A 19,412-nucleotide genomic window follows, 5' to 3' on the forward strand; every position below is an offset into this window, starting at 1 on the left:
CCATTTCCCACCGGCAGCACAGAGCCGACCTCAGAGCACCCCACAGAGCAATGCGGCTCTCTGCTGAGACTTTCTGTCTCCGCGAAAGTCATTTCATTCTGGTACTACTCTTTCCTCTGCTGCTGGTGCTACCGCAAACAAGTGCTGTGGCTGGGTAACACTGTCTTGGTGGAAACCTGCCTCTGGCCTGAGGAGCCTCGGCTGGGGCCTGTGTGCCACGGAGAAGCTGGAGACCTGATGGGCTGAGCGCTTTCTGCGCTGCTTTCCCTCCCAGCACCTGGGTGAGCAGAGGAATATGCTGGGCTCTTGCACCAGTCTGGTGTCACCCCAAAAATCGGCTTGGGCGTGCAACAGGCTGCTTGGAGAGCTTGGTGTAGCCTGCTGCCTGGGCATGGGTGCCTCCAGAGGAGGCCAAGGCAGGAGCAAAAGCACAGGCATGGCCCAGGAGGTCTCTGCTAGCCTGCAGGTCTCCAACCAAGTGTAAACAATGCTGACTTCAAGACTGCTCCAGTGCCTCAGGGTCTTGCAGGAATAACCCCGACTTATTTACTGCCTGAGGATGTTAGGATTTCTGGAAGGAGCTAGCTGCAGACTGCAATACTGGGCACAGCCATTGTACACTGTGTGTTTCAGTGCAAACCCGCTTGTGGAGCAGGCACAAGCCTTCTTTGGTCAGGAACAGGCACGTGGCCCCAACTTTATGTGTAGGAAAGTGCCCACGGCTCATTTTTGCATCCCCTTTGCCTTGGGAGCGCCATGGCCGGGGCTGGCAGCTGGTTACAGCTCCAGCTGGCTGCAGGGGCTGCAGGCAGGTCACGCAGAGCCGGGTGAGGATTGGCTTAGCATGGGGTCCGGCAGCTGCCTCCCCGCCCCGGCCAGCCAGCGGGAGGGCAGGGGATTAGGAGCTCTTTGGACGGCTGCGGGGATCACGCTCGTATCTGATGTGATGCACAACATGCGCCTGCTTCGCTGCAGGCACAGCCCCTACCTCTGACGTGAGATGTCTGCAGAAAATCCCAGGATTTGGTTTTCAAAGAAAAGCGATTCTTATACATGTGTGCTGCCTTCAGCGCGCCTCCCCTTAGCAGAATGCTGCTGTCTTTTAGGCCACGACAGGACAGGCACGAACAGGTTTGGTGCCGGGAACAGCACAGCAGTCAAGCACAGAGCTCAGTCACTATCTGCTGGTAATCGCTTTGTTCCTCACTGGAAGTGAGGGAATGGGTGATTAACGAGAATGAAGCTCAGAGTTCATAATTAGCTACTTCAAGAAAGGCCTTTCAGTAATATGTAACTGGAGATACATAGATGCTTTTAATGCTAGGCCAAGTGTGAACTGATTGGGTCTTTGGTCTTTCTGCTTTTGTGAATCACACTACAATAGCAGCTTAAAAATAAAAAGTATTTTTAATTTAAACTGGTCTAGGCAAATGCCACACTAAATATAGTGTGTATATGCAGTATATAAGAGCAAGGCTAAGAAAAAGGATTATTAGAATAGCTGAAATTATTTTGTAAATGGCATATACTGCATATCTATACAGTATAATTGTCATTCCTATCCTGTCAGATCTGTGTGGAGGCAGCTAGGTGCTTAAATACAACTTGGTACATTAGCTGGGGCATTTACTCCTGTTTAGAGCTGGTCTGGGCTTTAACTCAGGGTTTGGGGGTTTTATCTTTGGATTTGGGGTTTTCATCCTTAATAAAAGCTGAAAGGTGCAAGTGCTTTGAACTAGATTTGAAATAGATTGTACTCCAGCACAATCTGTTCTACAGACAGTCACCTTGAACCAACACTTTGAAATAAGTCTTTCTATTAACTTGAACAGGGGGTTAACCAGGCATCTGTGAAGAAAAAAGGCATTCTCTTTCTCTGCCTGTTGCTAATTCCTCTACAGTTAGACTCGTCTCAGCTAAGCATGTAGACCTGAGCCCCATCCTGGAATTATTTTGCCCAATTCCAGGTTACAATGGCACTTTTGTGTTAAATCCAGTTTCTTCGCTGTATGTCTTTTTGTCTGTCTGTTGGTGGCTGTCCATGGAATGAAGAAGCCTCAGAGCTCCCTGGGTATGACAGTGAAGGGGATGACAGGACTGCTGGATTCGAGGTCCAGAGCGGTGAGGAAGCATTCGATGGCTGCTTCATTTTTCCCCTGAGCTTGCAGGACCTCCCCGAGGCTGTTCCAGGCCTGGTGGCTGGTGTTCTGGATCTGGATGGCGTCTCTGAGGACCTTCTGGGCCAGCTCCCTCCGCCCAAGCCTGTTGAGCACCAGGCCCTGCCAACAAACAAGGGAGGAGCAGTTAGCGGGGGCACCAGGCGGCAGAAAAAGGCGAGCCCAAGCTCCCAGCAGGCTGGGCAGACCTGAGCGTGCAGGCGCAGTAGCCTTATGCAGGGGATCCCTCCTCCCTGCTTCTGGAGAAGAGGAGTGATCAGCCTTTAATCTCTGCTTTTTCTGGTTGCGATCCTTTTGATTCTGTAATTTAAAACAACAGCTGTGAAGATTAAGCAGACCGAGTAGCTGAATTAACACCTGCATGTCTGCAAAACCCAGCTGAGGCTGAGGCGAAGTCCCTCAGCTCCAACATCCTCACCATATAGAAAGAAATGCCTTTCCTCTTGACAAACGGACTAGAGGGATGAGGCCCCTTTCCAGGGCCACGCTGGTCATAACAGCATTGGGGCCCCTCTGTCTGCTGTACAGCCTAAGGCAGTGTGGGGGAGAAGGATAGAGGAACCTTGTTAAAAAGCTGTCCTTAGGGTAAGAAAAGACACAAGTGGGTGTAACCATCTGGAAGGAACAGGAGGGGGAGGATGAAAGAAGCGCTAGGAAGAACATGTTTTCCTATAGGGCTGGCGTAGATGCCTCTGAACCCACAAAGCATCTAATGAGCCGGGCTCCCTTTTAATTATACAGCCCCCAACCTCGCTGAGCCCAGGTGGTCACGCTGGCTTTGGATACCACAGCGTATTAGTGGCATTTTCTTGCTTCCTCCTCACAGTGCTCACACCAGGATGAAGGCCTCACCAGCTCCATCCAGATGTGGCCTGTGGGAGACGCTGCCAACACCTCCACGTTGCCTGCCAAGCGCTCAGTATGCTCGTATGCTGCTGCACCAAACCGCAGAGATGCCACCACCACTATGAGGTGGCCTCTCTGTGAGGACGAGCTTAAAGGCCTCGTCCTACAGCGTGAGGGATGGCCCGTGCTACCTTGCCAAAGCAACCACCACGGTGCAAGCAGCAGATGCCTCAAAATTTGTAAGGGTTATGCTCTTAGGGTCAAGTTCATACAAAGCAAGAGCTCACATCTAAGTTGTCCCTGTCTTCTGCAGAAAAAACAACAGTCCTTCCCCATGTTGGGTGAGGGACTGCGGTATATAGATGAGCTCCTGCCATCGATTCCTCAGCCAAGGAGTTCAGCGATTCAAAGGTTTCCACATCAGAACAGCCCCAGTGATGGAATTCAGTTTTACAGCGTCATGTGTAATAGCAGCCCAGTAATGAAATGCCATGGATTGGAAATATTTTACTAAGAAAATACCACAATTTGATTTGGTGGACATGTGGAAATGTTGTAAAGGGAGAGGACTGCCTGGCTTCATGCGTTTCCTGATAGGAGACAGTACGTGGAAGCAGTTGTATAGATGAAGGGAAGCATTACTTCTGCCTTCAGTGGGTCTAGTTGCCTTCAGCTGATATCAAAAGATGTAAGAAACCCAAAAACTCTTGCAACTAGAACCCAAATTAAATTTCTAATGAAAAAACGTTGATACTTTTGGAATTGATGAAGATCGTTCGTCTTGTTTTGTTTGCTCTTCCAAAAATACCAAGAGATGCAGGGTACATCAGCATGAGTAACGCATGCGAGACAGTGATATTACAAATACTGACAGAAAACCACTACTTCGCCAGAGAGAGGAATTAAGAAGCACACATTTAGTCAAATATAGGCAGTACCGTGTAAACTTTCGCTGCCTCTTGCACGTAACTTTGACCTGAATGGTCAACTGAGTATCAAATCTCATCATTCAGAGGTTCAGTGGGGATGTTTTTCCTTTAGGTTCCTCTCTCTGCTGGAAAATGGCAGGGCCCCAGGGCCGAATCCCCTTGCGAACAGACACAGGTGGAACAGAGGTGGTCTGGTGGGACAGCCCGGTTCCCTGGAGGTAGCTGCCTGGAAACGGCCGCCAGCACGTACTGACAGACTGGAAGGAATTTGTGCAATTATAATTTGAGTCACCCGCTTGACAAGGATAATGAGGTACAGAAAGGGCAAGTAGCGTGGCCATAGCAAGTCTGCTGCAGAGCCAAGAATAGATGACAGCGATCTCGGCTCGTGTTTGTCCTCGACCACAAAACCACTCTTCCTAAAAACTCTTCCTGTTGTGCTGACCCAGCGGAGCCACTTCTGCTCCCTGCTGGCCGGGGACCCAGCGCCACCCTTGCCCTGCCACAGCCACCCCGTGCTCCCGGAGGGCCGCTGGCCCCAAGCGAGGCGCACCGGCCAGCGAGCCCGTGCAGCTGCTGCCTGTCATCCCTCTCCAAGCCGGAGGGGAATTCCCTTCCCGGCTGACATCTCGTGCCTTTCAACAATGTTGAAGTGAAATCCACCTCCTCGTAAAACCCTGGAGGCACTTGTGCGGCACAGAGCCCTGGTGTGCCCCAGCACCCTCGGCTGTGGTCAAGGAGCAGGGGCTGGTGTGGCTCCTTCCCTCTGTGGCTCCCCGGGTAAAGGAGCTCAATATCCACCCCCTCGCTGACACACTACTGGTTGTGCCAAAGGCTGCCCAGGTCCATGCCCTTGCCAGGTGTGCCCTCAGTCCTCCTCCCATCTTGTTCCCACCACAGACAGCCCCACGGCTGCCTTCTTGCCTCCATTTCCATTTGGGGTGGGCAACAGAAGCCGGGCATCAGGCCTCAGCCCAAGAAGCCAGGCTGTGGCCACCCAGCCCAGCCCACAAATGTTCCCAAACCCCAGGACTTCGATCCACTCCTTCGCCCACAGTAAGCCAACAGCAGATGGTGTCAGTCCTTCCAGTAAGGCCAAGCTGAACCGGCAGAAATATGCTGCTAGGTGTTTAAAGGGCAGGCTGAACATCATTAATTCTGGTTGCAGGAGAGTTTCTTCATTTGGGTTTCCTCTCTCCCCTTCCCTCCCTGCTGCTCCTTGCGAGCCACCAGCATTTTCTGAGAGCTGGAGGCTGCACAATCCCCAAGCCTCACTAACACGCAGCACTGAGCACTTCAGTTTTTTGTTTCCCTGAGGTATTTGCACTTGAGAGCTTCTCTTTGCTACTGAATTTCTCATTTCCCCATGGAGTCTGGCTTGCTATAAACAATGCCTGCATGTTGTTGCTATGTAGGTCCAGCTGGAATCTGCCTACAGTGCAAAAGAAAAAAATTATATATAAATTCAGAAAGCCACCCACTGACAGGCAATTTGCATTTTTATCTGGAAGATATTTTTTTAAAAGATTTTTCTAATGAAAGTTCAGTTCCTGAGTTTCTATGGAAACTCATCTGCTTGGTGTGCATGCATAATTTCATAAAGTCAGATCTCAGGAAGACGAGCAATTAGTATAAATACAAGCAGGAAAATGATTAAGGGTTTCATCCTCTTATTCTTGCAAAGGGAGGGTGGGGCTGGGCTTTGTTGTTTTGCTTTGGTTTGTATTTGCGTTTTTGCCAAATTAGCACAGAAACCAGTGCACAAGGTGGCCTGGCTCCTCTGCCACCTCCTGGCTAGCACTGGCACTTCTATTTTTGCCCAGTTATTTTCCTCCCAAAGATGGGGGTGGCCTCTAAGCAGGTTCTTCTCCATCAGTTTTGGTGGTACCCATGTCAGGGCAATAAGGAGTGGCTTCTTTTTGACTCAAGCATAATATAAATAGTAAAAAAAAAAACAAAAAACACAAAGAAACAAACAAAACACCCAACCCCAAAGGTGTGTGGGAATCATTTTGCTTTGGAGCTCCCGTTAGGCAGCATGTCAGTAGGGCTTGCACCAGTCCCCTGCTAACCAGACGTAGCATTTCATGTGCTAAGTGCATTAATGTATCTGTACCGAGCTTGGATTGCAATTCACACAGTGATGTGATACTCAGCAATTGAGTGAGGCTGTTCTTGTTTTAGAACAGGAGACCCATGTTTCACTTTAAATGAGCAAAAAAAAAAAGAGTTGTTTTCAATTTCTATTAATAAAGGAAGCGAGCAAAACCTCCCCCTTGAAGTCCTAATTCAGGAGGTCTTGGAATTCCTGAGCTGTGCCTTTATTTCTCCAGAGTTTGAAGAAACCTCCTTAAAAGCTGTTAGCTCATAAAACTCCCATAAAATAGTTCAGAAAAGACATTATGGAAGTCTACAAAATAAACCTCAAGCACAAGGAGGAATTTATTTTTAGTAAAGAAAGTCAAAACTTCCTTTGCAAATGTTTAGCTTGAACACCTGATGAGCAGCAGGGAGTTCTCTTGAGTCTTGGCATCCCTGCCTCCTTCCACTAAGGTGGCACAGATTTATTTGTTCTTTCCTTTCTGGCAAAAGATGTTCAGAAAAATATTTTATTTCATTCCAAGAAGGCTGCTTTTTGTTTTCTTGGCACGGTCATCTTCTGGGAGATCTGTACAGGTAGAGTAGCCTCTATTTTTTACATAGAGGTTTTCATAATTACTTTGCACACATTTTTCTTTTTCTTTTTTTTTTTTTCTTTTTCATGAGACTCTGACTCCAAAGTGGGGTGGTTTTTGCCACTTTTCCCAACTGAGCAGGGAATTTTGGCCCATTATTGTTAAAAAGAAGCTACCTGAATAAATTAGGGGTTGACCTAATTAGACCTGTTGCTGGGTACTGCTACTGCACTAGCTAATTGATTTCCAGGTAAATGGGGTATCCTGCTTCTCTACTCCAGCCTGCTATATGGCCATGTCACCAGCAGTTACGAGGAGGGTAATTAGCAGCTGGCAGCACACTGGCATACTGGAGCAAAGTGCGCATTCACGAGTGTGCCTATTCAGCAGAAGCCTGCAAAAAGCGTTTCAAGACACATTTGGCACTTGGTGAGAACGATCTCATGTACAGGGAAAATCTGCACTGCTACATACACTTCTGTAATTATTTAGCAATCGGAGTAAGTTGCAAGCAAAATCTGTTGCATAAACCATGATATATCAAAGCCCTTTCAGAAAATGGCATGAAAGATGAAGCCTGAAAATCTTAGGTCCCCCAGAATAAAGTCAGACCTGTAACTATCTGATGCCTCTGTGATTCTCCCCCCTGCATCCACGACCCTTGCATTTCTGAGGAAGCAGGAGTTTTTCTTAGCCGTGAGCAGTGGGGTGAATTTCTGTTGTGCTGTCACTTAGTCATGCAGAAGCTGTCAGTGTGCAGGGTAGCTAATCATCCATTCTGCTGATTCAGTGCAGGCTGTGGCAAATCTGCGCTATAAATCTGAGCTTTATTCTCTGAAAATTCACTGCAGGAATACCCAGAGCTGGGGGAGCAGTCAGGGTCGCTCACCGAATGCACTGAATTAGAGACCATGTCTTAATTTGCTGCCATAATGAAGGGTGACAGGGATGCAGTTTTGGAGGAAAAATCCTTTCTTGCAGCACTTCTGCTGCCTCTTTAGTCGAGTGCAGCTTTTCCTTCGCTGCCTTCCCTCTCTCCAACTCCTGCGCTGAAGCTGCAGCATCCCCTGTCAGTCAGTGATGCTGAAGCGCCGCGTTTGACACAGCAAAGATGGGATGGAGGGAGGTGGGGAAGGCAGGCAGGCAGGGTCACAGCAAAATGCAGCATGTGGAAAGGGAAAAGAAGGAATGGCACCGGAGAGGGGGACTGCCCTGTGCTGGAAAAAGCAGACACCAGAGTTTCCGTCTTAATTCGTGCCTGTGGGCGAACCTCAGCAGGTTGGACCCTGAGGTTTCAGCTCTGCTACCTGAGGCACCAAAGGCAGCTGAGCAGCTCTGCTGCCTGAGCTTCCCTTCAGCCTTTTTGTGCGCTCTGAAGGGGCATGGGCTAAGAGAAAAGATGAGACTGCAGGAGGCAGCGGGACAGACAGCCCAGCTGAGCGTCAGGACAGCAAGGTCTGTAGCCCACCATGGACCTGGGCACACCTCACCAGCCCCACAGAGGTAGCACTACCCTTTGGCAGGCAAATGTCCCCTGGAAGGGAAGGAGAAGCAAAAGAAAGGCAAGCCCCCACCCCCATGCCTGCTCTACCTATTTTGGTTCATCAAATGTTAGCAGGGATTTTTGTGCCGCGTTCAGAGCTTAATGGTGATAAAACATTTATTGACATAAAAAGCAAACCCTAAGGCAGCGTTTCAAACCAGGAGGCTCTGATCTCTTCACAGGGAGGCTCACAGAAGCCTAGGGAGAATGAAGAGAGCAATGTTTTTCTGCCTTGTTGGACTGGCGTCACTTAAGCTTCATTCAAAGCAAAATCGCTCGCCGCATCTGAATATTCTCCAGATAATTCCTCCTTTGCAGAGACCTACGTGGAGATGAGGCAGCAAGCAGCGAAACCTAGCAAGCAAGGATGCCTCAGCCACATGCTTGAGATGAACAAAGTGCCGTGTTTGTTTCACACACTCTTTTCCTGGGGAAGGTGAGATTTCTCCAAGCCCTGATCTTAGCAGTTGTCATAGTAATGCTGCAGCAGAGCGCACAGCAGTTTCTAGCAGGACTCCAGGACTCAACCTCACCGTGCTGTCCGCACAAACACGTACAGAAGGTCCAAATCCAATAACTGATAGTAATTTATAACACAGAATGTATAATTTAAGGTGTGCGAGTACTTCACAACATGCAAACAGAGCCTGGTCAGCCTCGGCACTGAGAGGAAAGTGCAGTGCATGACCAGCACACTGACGAGCACCATGCCCACCGTCACGTACCAGGCTAGAGCACCTGTCCAGAAATCGGTTGCTCTGTGCTTTGTTGGCTGCTAATGCATCTCATGCTGAATAATCTGCTGCTGTTCAGAGATGAGCCACAGCAGGGATGGGATCCAAGGTCGAGCTTATGGAGGCAGAAGTCCCAGGCTTGACGTTCTCAGGCTACGGCGCAGGGAGAACTCACCTCCCCTGTGCTCAGGGTGTGCACGCTTACTTCTAGTGAATATTTTCAAGAAATTAGGGCAGCATTTAAGCATCCCTTGCCCCGGGGGGGGGAGGGGAGCAACTCTCTGCCTCTATTTTACAGCAAGCAAGTGCCTGTATTCTGTCACACGTAGCAAGACGTTGCTGCATACAGCTGGGGAATGTCCAGCCTTCAGACCTGTACACCTGATTGATGTGAGTGCCTGCAGCGTGCTGTGGCTGATGAACAGGGGGTTTCTGGCTGCTTAGGTTTCCTCCGGTGCCAATGCTGGATCTTGCCCCAGTCTTTAATGCACTGGCTTGCATGAAAGCAGGGACTGGCGTGCACATTTCATATGCAAGTTATCTGTGCCTCTCTGGACAGAACAAATCTTGTCCAAACGTATGAGTCACGAGCAGGTTCCCCTACACAGAAGGTTCAGCTCTGCTGAGGGTCTCTGTGCAGCTCAGTCCCCAGAAGGGTTCTCTTGAGCTTACCACCAGAGCAGGCACTTGGCTGTCTCATCCCCGTGCTAAGCCACCGAGCTGCTGGGGAACAGAGGGGGAGCTCTGAGGAACGTGCTGCTGTGTGCCACCCTGTGCCTCCCTCTGCTGTGCCTCCACCCCACCAGCTGCACGTCCACGTACCGCCTCAACATAAGATGTCTCAGGAGAGCTGTGATGTTTTCGTGTTTCCCATTTGTCTGGCACGAAGGGACTTCTGCTTCCTTCTCGCCTGTGGTCAGCTCAGTGTATTGGGACAGTTTGCTCAAAACCTGGAATTCTTGCCAGTTCCTGCCCCAGCTTTGTGCAGCTGTGCCTTAGGTACCAGGAGGCAACGCATTCTGTTACTGTGCCACAGGCTACTTTACGAACTGCAGTACTACAGTCTCTCTCACTGCTCTGTCTTCAGTGTGATAACAGGCAGCGAAAACGCTCCGAATTTAAACTAATTATAACTGGTTTCCTTGTCTGTGAAGAAGTATCTGAAGGTTGCAGTATAATTCCATCCCTTCTCCCTTCTGACGATTCCCTGAGCACCTTCCAAAATATCATTTATGAGTTCATCTGTAGACAAGCAGACTTGACTACTACAATTTCTAGGCTTTAATTTGATCTCAGAGCAAAGCACCACGTGAGGACAATACTGATTAGCAGAGCTGCATGGGATCTAGAGGGCTGTGGATGGCAAACCACAACTAAAGCTAATAATCTTCTGGAAGATCAGGTTGGAGCTCAGTGGAGAGGCATCTGCTGCAGAGTTGGCTGCAGGAAGAGATCAGCCCAAGGACAGTGTCTGTAGGCCTGGATACAAGGCTTGTTCTCCAGAGGTGAACGAAGCACTCCGGGAACTCAAGGGGTTTAAGAAATATTCAGGTTCTTCTTTTGTAAAGGATTGCGCAGATTTTAGAGAAGGGATCAGAAAAGAACTGGCAAGTTTTGTCTTTCAGGAATTTATTTTGGTTTCCAAAGTTACGCAAACAGAGCCTGAATAATGTGGTAATGAGCACCTTAGGGACGTGGAGAATAACTTACCACAACAAAGGAGCACAAGTGATTGGCACGGATACAGATACAGATTCCCTGGAAACCAGGATAATCCACTTCTGGGAAGCAGAACACCAGCTCTCCTGCTAATGGACCTTCCCTGACATCTCTCTGCTCACACTGCGGATCAGTTTTGCTCCTTCCAAGCACGAGGGAAATGCGCAGTTCCCCCAGGAGAGGAAACGGCTACTCAAAGCGTCTAAGTGATGGCTTGGGCTTCAGAGAGTCTCTTATCACTTTGTTTGTGATGGCTCCACTATTGTTTGTGATGGCTCCACTATCTCCTCTGGATGGATGGAGGAAGGAAGCCTGGCAACTGCAGAGGAAGAGAGCAGGCAACAAACCTGCAAAACAATTCTGTCCAGCGCTGCTGGGGACTTGCTGCACAGCCAGGATTTGCTCCGATGGCTCAGCTACCGAAGCTGCCAGCAAACGAGTGGATTTGCAGGGAGGGCAGCAGTGGGGGAGGAAGGTTTCTTCTGCGGCAAACAGAAAGGAGGAGGACAAAGCGTTTCCAATTCCTTGGCCACTGAGTGATTTGACACACAAACTTTTTAATGTGAGCATCCAAAATGCTCATTTCTCCTGTGCAAGCCAGGGAGACCAGAGGCAGAGACAAGCTCTCTCCCTCAAGCTCAGCTGCTTCAACACAAAAATTTGAGTTAAGACGCCGCTCTAAGGATTGCTTTTCCCCAAGGAGAGCTTAGAGCAGTTATTTTGGTCTATCTGGAGCACAGGAACATTCCTGGGATTCTGCAAGAAGCCTCAGAGTTGGGAAAACAGAATCTGCTAATCAGCCGTGGCTTGGAAGGAGGCTACCGACCATCTCCGACAGCCAGGAGCTGTTGCTTTACCCTTGCCCTGCTTGGTGGAGCTACGAGAAGTGCGTGCCGGGCGGGCATCGTACCCACGGGCAGAGCTCCTCTCGGGGCCAGATCAGAAGCGCTTCTGGCCTGCTCCTGCTCCCTCCTCCCAGCCCAGGGACTCTCAGCTCACCTCTCTGGGACTCGCAGAGCGCCCCTGCTGCTGGGTAGGATGAGGATGGGCAGGAGGCAGCTGTCCCAGCACTCTCAGCACGCCTGGGGATGCTTCCCGGGACCATGGATCTGCGTGCCACGAGCGTGCCAGCGCCCGGTGGGGAATTCCAGCGGGGAGCAGCGGCCCACGGGAGACCCCGCGCTGAGGGTCCTCCAGCAAGTGTTGCACGGCCGACGTGCCATTTCTGGGAGGAGGTGTAACGAGCTATGTCACCCCGCAGAGCAGGCTGAAAATAGGATTGCACTCACTGTGCCATGTGGCTCGGCGGTATGTCAGGACATGTATTTTTAGGAAATTCCTCCTTTGGGCAGAAAGGGTGAAGTGCTTAGCCCGGTTTGCAGGCTGCTGGCCTTGCCCAGCTCCTTCAGGCTGAGTATGGGAGGACATTAGCCACTGGCTGGTCAGTGGATGCCCTCGCTGCTTGGATACACTGCTGCTCCTCGTCTGCTCTTCATCAGGGTGGTTGTGGAAGGGTAAAGGACAGCTGGTCTGCTGCTGCTTTGCTTTTGTTTCACTGCAAGCACGCGCTCTCAAGCATTTTTTAGAGAGGGAACTGCCCTCCAACAGAGCAAGGATGGAGAAAAAAGTAAGGCAGATCAACGTCTCGGGATGAGTATGGTCTCTGAGGAGCACGAGTAAAAATGCAGCTTGCAAAATGAGTGTGTGAGGTGAATGGGGAGCTGAGAGACAAGAGCTCAGGCAGAGAGAGGGAAAGGCAGGCAGTAGGGGATTTACACAAGTTTCTGGAGAGGTAAAAAAAGTAGCCTGACTTGGTAAGGTACTTTTTGGATGCACAATAGTGAAAAAATGCTGCACATCTCCATGTCCAGCCCACTCCATGTGCACAGAAGACACTGTGACTGGTCTGACCACAGGAGAAGGACGAGGTAAGACAGCACTGCCATCAGAACCAAATTCATCTCCCTGACAGACGCTTGCAGGCTTCCTGTTCTCCCCAGAACACCATTCGGATCAGGCAGTGTGTGCTCAGCTCCAGCATCTGGGTTGTGATTTTTTGGCAGCTGCACAGAATCTCTGCCATCAAGTCCCACCTGCCAGCCTCATGTCTGCTTCCACAGACCTTTGCCTGTTAGCAAATGTTTCAGACTCGCACTGCCAGCCACAGCAGCACCATTCTGCTGTCCTACCTCGGGGCAAAAAGCCCTCACGCAAGGACTCCTAGCTCCAGCAGGCTGCACGATGGGAAGGCTAGAGGACAGGCTTCTGGATCACAGGCAGAGAAATTCATTTAGGTCACAGTTTGCACTGCACTCATTTCAATACCAACGTAAAGCAGATATTTCCCCCCTGCATTAACTGCATAACACCACTATCTTGTCTGCGACGTTTTAAGAAGCTCGGAGACATGCTCCATGCTACAGCTGTGCAATACGAGAATTTGTGAACTTGGTTCACCATAATGTGGCCTTGGGGGGTTTTGCTCTGTCATTCTCCCCTCCTTTACAAACCTCTCCTTTCCCTTCTCTTGCGTGTCATCCAGTCCCAGAAGACCAATGCCACTGACGTGCATAGCCATACTGTGTATCACTTCACTGTTGAAACAGTTCAGTAGTAAACAAAATGCTGAAATACGGCATGTTCATCTAGCCTGGCTAAGAGACCTATCCACAAAAAAAATAAAAAAGTGCAATTTTTAATTCTGTACTGGCAGAAAGGACTTAAACTTTCACATAAATTAGCTGCTATAATCGTTCACAATCTGACCTTTCCCATTGTGAACCTAGGCAACGATGATGTGCTTTTGGTGCAAAGGACAATGTCTCTTGGAAATGCTCTAAGCTACTTTATTACAGTATCTCTAGAATTGCTAACAAGAGACAATCAGTGCTTTTTGATGTGGGCATCTGTCAGCACAGAAACAACCGCTAATTGTCATGTAATAACCACACCAGACACTTCTATAGCAGTCATCTTTCTGGAAGTCAAGCATGAAAAAAATGTTACTCATCCAAGCCACAAGCATATTTTGTCCAGATCTCACTGTACTTCCGTAACTGTTTAGAAGACTGAAGTGATACAGTGCTCTTTTATAGACGGAAACTTGAGCTCACACTATTTAACTGAAATATAAGTGTAATAGTTTTTGTTGGAACATGATGAAAGCATCTAGCTTTATACTCTAATAATTGCATTTTAGTTTTATAAGCACTGGAGGTATACTGAGAAAAGATGCTGTTGTTCTTACGCAGCTACTTGTGCATGTGCCTTGTGCAGAAGTAGCCCAGCAGCAGAACTACCTTCACCACCTGGAGAAGTCCTCACTCCTACAGGAGCACCACAGGAGCTGCCACTTGGCAGGTACGTGGCCACGCATGAACTCTGAAAGATGCTGAAGGAGTACAACAGTATTGACTAAACCACGTGTGGCGAGGAATAGCTAATTCTATTTTTATTAAAGGGCTGACTCTAGACAGCCTACTACCTATAGAAACCTTGAACAGGATTTCCTACAGTGTCTGTGCACCTCCTTTGTAAGCATGGGTTCACCAGCCCATCACGTAAATGGAGAGAATGGAGAAAATGGCTGCAACCTCTCAAGAACTAACAGGTGATTAGTAACCTGAATCAGATTTGAATTGACCGAACGTTTCTGTAGTGTATCTTTTCTTTAGATTGAACCACAGCTGCCTGCACTACAGACGAGTTATTTTACATTGCCCCATGGTTGCATCATTTGGCAGTACTCTAATGATAGCCATTGTATTTAGAGGGGGGAAGAATGAATTTTCTTGAGAACCACTCAAGTACAAATATTGGTTCATCAGGAAAGAGGGTAAAATCAATCCCTCATCATTTCAGCAGAACAGTGGAAAAACTCAAAAGGCTAAATATAACGAACTGGGTAGCTCCTGCAATCACACAGAGATGTACACGTAAGAGACATTTCAATGCTGCTCACAGACCGAAGCAAAAGAACCACCCAGCCACAAACACTGTGAGGTCTTTTCAAGCTGTATGGAGTGGAGGGGATATTTAGACAGCAGTTGATCTACCTTCGATGAGCCAGCCTGTGCATGTGTCTGAGATGCACAGGGAGGCAGCAAGGTGGCAAGGAGCTGCCATGCAGTGGCACAGCACCAGGCCAAGCACCCGTATGCCTGGGGAGTGCTGGAGCCAGAGCGAGGGAGGGAGTGAGAGGGGCATCACTAGTCATAATTGTGTCAAAGCCCCAGCAAAACACATGCTCCAGCAGCAGCCCCTGATAGGGATGATGTACTTGTGAAACATTTACATTTTCAGCAGGATGTTTCTAATTAAGCTCAATTGGCTTGCTCACCTGCTGGGAATCGCTGCTCTGCACCTCATCTTCCTCTCCTACTTGAGCACAAAGAGGATGCAACTGCCTAGGCTACCGTGTAGCACTGTGTGCATTGACAGTAATTGAGAAAATGGATGGCAACAGCCGTGTTTTGTGCTTGCTGCTCTTCTAGGAAGTAGGAAGATCCTTCTTTTCTCTTTTCTCTCTCTTTTTTATGTTACTGGGTTGCTTTTTTTTTTTTTTTTTTTGAGAGCATGACACTACTCAGGTTTTACAATCCTTTTGAGAGGGTGGGGGATTGGCAGGGCTTTGTGTATTTTCTTGACTGTAGGGCTTCATGATGGATAGTGGTAATAAACCCCTCAAAACTGAGGGAAGTACCTGTATGGACCTTAACTACGCTCAGATCGATGAGGAAAGGATGCTATTGAAGCACGCTACGGTTCGTAGTGCAAGGCACAACAACAGCTGTCTTTAAAAACCTTTAAGAAAGGGTTTTATTGATACTGTGTAATTTTGTCTGAGGTATTTATGGTTTTGCCAGAAAAGACTGAGGCAGCCAAACATTCAGAGAAAGCTGCTGAACTTTTGTGGACTGCCAGCAGAGCTTCTGGCTCCTGACTGCTGTCCTAGGCTCTCTTGCTACCTCTGCAGCGACCCAGCACTTGCCTCAAAGGGACACTGGACTGTATCGGCCTTGTTGTACTGCGGCGATGTCCCACTGTGAAATGAGAAAAATGCATTTACTGGGCCATGATAACGCTGTTTGGAGCGGCCCAGGGCAGGCGCCGGGGTAACGCGCCTCACAGCAGCACTCCCAGGGAACACGGCCCTGAATGCACGGCAGTCAATGAGATTTATAATTACTGGGTGTTATAACCTCACTCAGGCAGGAAGGATGCAAGAGACCTCAGATGAGGGAAACAATAGATTCGCAGCTACATGAATACTCGTAAATACTAACTGAAATCTGGGTGGCAGGAGGTGCTGTCGCCCACCGCGTTGTCCTGCGTGACACAACGAACGCACGGCCTGCTCTTAAACCCACTCCTCGGGCAGCAGCAGGGCAAGGGGAGCACAAAACTGAGACTCCAGCCACCCTCCCTCTGGAAAGGCGACCTAAAATCCACGCCATATCACCGAAATCTTGCGATAGCGTTGAGCCGGCCTTGGCTGGAGGCCAGGCCCAGCTGTCGCTGCACGGATGCTGCCCGCCCTCCGCCCCGGCTCTGAGCAGAGCCGAGCTGCCTTTCCACACCTGCACCCATGTAAATTGCCTCAGCGTGGAGGTGTCGGTGCTTGCAGGGTGACAAAACAAACCTATGGATGCCTTATCAACAGCGAGCTCCACGCAGAATAGGTTTTATTTTCAGAAAAGCCCTGAGGAAAAGAAAAAAGTATCAAAATCTCCCGGTACAGTTTATCTGATGCTTTGTTTCTGAATGTCCTTGATGCAAAACAGCATGCTATCATCTCTAAAGATTAAAAACAATCCCTTCTTATTGCTCTGCTGGGTATTTTCAAAGAAATTCATGCGCAGATGAAAACAAATAAACACAATGCCCAATGGCTCTGTGGAGATCCCAGGCCTCTGGTTTCAGGTAGTCTGGAGACAATTTCAAAGGAACAAAGATCTCCTAAATCCTTGTCTAGAGCTGCAGCGAGGACACGCTGGCAAAACTTCAGTAGCTTTAATGGGGTGAGGCTGGTTGAGGATTTTGCACATCTCCATTTTGTGGTTTTTAGGGTATAGCTTTAACTGTCTAGAGTTTATTGTGTGCGATACTGGATTTGTATTTGTTTCTGTACTGGAACTTCAAGTGAAATAACACGCTTATTCAGGCTTGGTTTAAAGGAGAATTCAGGGTGGCTAGGTTGGTTTTCATGATGTTAAGACCTGTTTTTTTTTTTTTTTTTTTCCTGATGGACTAAGGCATGGGTGGAGAATGCCCTTCCTATCGTGGGTGTAGGATTAGGGTCCAAAATGACACAATTAAATGCAGTATAAAGCAAGCAAGCCTCCGGCACTGCTGAAGGAGCAGTTCAGCTTGCTTCAGCTAACATGTCTTTTGCTTTCAGCCACTGGCCCAGCAGGAGAATGAGATCCCTTCCCCAGCCTCCACTCTGCTCCCAGCTTTTGCTGCTGGGTGGCCACAGGAGCTATGTGACACTGAGGGGCTGGACACTTAGGAGAAGTCTGAAAACCAGCTTTTTTTTTTTCATTTTCTTCATTCCTGCATTGGCACTAGGCTGAAAACACTCTGCAAAGGTATACTTGAGGGTTTGGTTTGGTTTTGAAAGGCTGGGCAAACTCGTTCACAAGGTCACTGGCAAGCCAAAATAACTCCAGACAGCTCTAGCACAAGATGCCTGTGCCAAACACATGATGCGAATATTGATTTGGGTTGGTGGTGGTAGGGAGGATAACAGGGACAACGTCGAATACATAAACAGGCTCTGTTGCTCATAAACAGACTCATGATGCAGTATATCAAAATGCATACGAAGGAAGCCACAGCAGGTCATGCTCAGATTGAGCTACTGCACAGTTTCAATACTCTGGCTACTTTTTAACCAGCAATGTGCCAGAATCACTTTTTGCCACTTGCAGCTGTCTAAGGAGAGGAAAAAAATGGGAAAACAAGGTGACAATACTGTTACTAAGATAAATTTGTAGTAGAAAAGGCTGAAGATCGCAGGCCAGTGGGGTAGCAGATCCTAAAGCAAAAGCCACCAGGCATCAGCTTTTAACACAGCCCCTGCAGCTTGCACTGGCTGCCTTTCAAAAAAGAGTTGCTTGTTCCACACACACCAACTTGAATTTTGCAGGCACTTTTGTAAGATAAAAAGCATTCCATTAAAAAAAACAAATCTTTTATTTTCAAATTAACTTTACCCCTGCTATTGCACTGCCCATCTGCTTTGCTGCAGTGGAAGCTTGTTTGCCCTGAAGTCTACCTGCCAGCTGGGTGTTCAAACTGCCTGCAAGTTTTTGAAGCAGTACCTAACAACCTCTCCCAGGGCCTCCCCTTGCGTTTGTTGAGGGGTTACACTTCCACCCCTACACCACTGGTTTGCTAGCTCACTTCTTTGAGAACAAATCCTATCTAACATCTAAAGCCTGAGTACAGCTTTTTCTCACTTGCCCCAAGCACTGGAATGTGCTGCCATAGAAACCTAGGCCATCATAATTCCTTTTAATTTTAAAGATTTCTGAAAATTATTCACAGTATACGCTTCCTAGATAAAGACGTCCCTCATTAAAAATTTACTGAAATTATCACCGTCTCTCTTAACCAGACGTTCTGTAACACAAAATTTTTTCCTCATCTCCATGGGCTTGAATTTCCCTCTCATTTTCTCCAGCCTTAAAGAGATTCCTGAAATGAGGATGTAGCCATTTTGGCCTCAATAAATCCTTGCTGGATGCAGGTCTGTAGCCTACACACATTATATGTTATCCTGCTGTTTTTTTTTTTTTGGCTGGATTTTGATCCCTTTCCTGCCTCAAATATTTTGATACTTTGGGCGCCTGCACCCAGCCTGTCTTGAAAGCCGGACAGTACTGAAGAGAAATGCTCAAATGAAACTTAAACGGACTGGAAACTCTCCCCCTATTCATCATCATCCCTGTGCTATTTGAGCGAGTCTCTTCTAAAGGGAGCTCTCTTCTAATGCGAGATGCAGAGGAGCAGTCCCTCTGGTTCTTCTCAAGCTGTGACAGGCTCTATGACCACTGAGATGGAAAAAGTTTGCAAGTCATCTAGTTCAAAGCACGCAAAAATAGCAGGGCTGTGCTTTCAACGAGGCTGCTCTTCTGTTCCAGTTTGATGCCAGCTTGTGAGAGCAAATTGAGTAGTGCAAGACAATCAAGATTTAATCCATTTACAGAATTTCATTTGCATGAATTTTGATTTGAAAGGGTTTGTGCTACATGCATACGTCATGACTTGTCATAGCTGCCTGCACTGACACCGCATTATGTGAACATTCTTATTCCAGAGACTGGCTACATTGATAAAATCACTTAGTACAGCTGACCAAGCTAAAAATACATATATATTTTAAAAGGGCTGTCTTTTGGCTCAAGGATCCTGCATACATGCCATTTTTACTTTGCAATGCTGCTGCTTCCAATGCTATTTTATAGCTGGTAGTTTGGGAAAGCCGATTTTAAACAATGGGTTACTTCCCAACAGTTTCCTTTGATTGTTCTTCATTCACTATTCAGAGTAAGAGATTAGTTAAAAATGCTGGATGTTTCCAGGCTGTCTGATCTGCTGTGTCAGCCAACAAATAATACATAACAGCGTATTTCTCAGAGCTGAGCTCTTCTAACCGATGGAGACTATGGTGATATCCAGAGAAAAATAATTTAAAATGGCAGATATTTGAAATTAACAGATATCATATTTGCACAGTCATTTATTATTAGTGACAAGCAGTTCTGAGCTTTCAACATTGCTTG

The 19,412-nt window shown here is 48.0% G+C and overlaps 1 protein-coding gene across 1 annotated transcript in view; it reads right to left on the reverse strand.

The window, feature by feature from the left end:
• Positions 1 to 264: 264 nt before the first annotated feature.
• The window catches only part of TTC7A (tetratricopeptide repeat domain 7A), a 158,289-nt gene continuing 139,141 nt past the window's right edge, over positions 265 to 19,412 (reverse strand). The window contains exon 19 of the mRNA XM_032185233.1: positions 265 to 2,279. Coding sequence (XP_032041124.1) covers positions 2,058 to 2,279 — 222 coding nt within the window. The 3' untranslated portion in view covers positions 265 to 2,057. The remainder of the gene's footprint in view (positions 2,280 to 19,412) is intronic.

Source organism: Aythya fuligula, chromosome 3, assembly GCF_009819795.1.
Source record: "Aythya fuligula isolate bAytFul2 chromosome 3, bAytFul2.pri, whole genome shotgun sequence".
NCBI lineage: Eukaryota > Metazoa > Chordata > Aves > Anseriformes > Anatidae > Aythya > Aythya fuligula.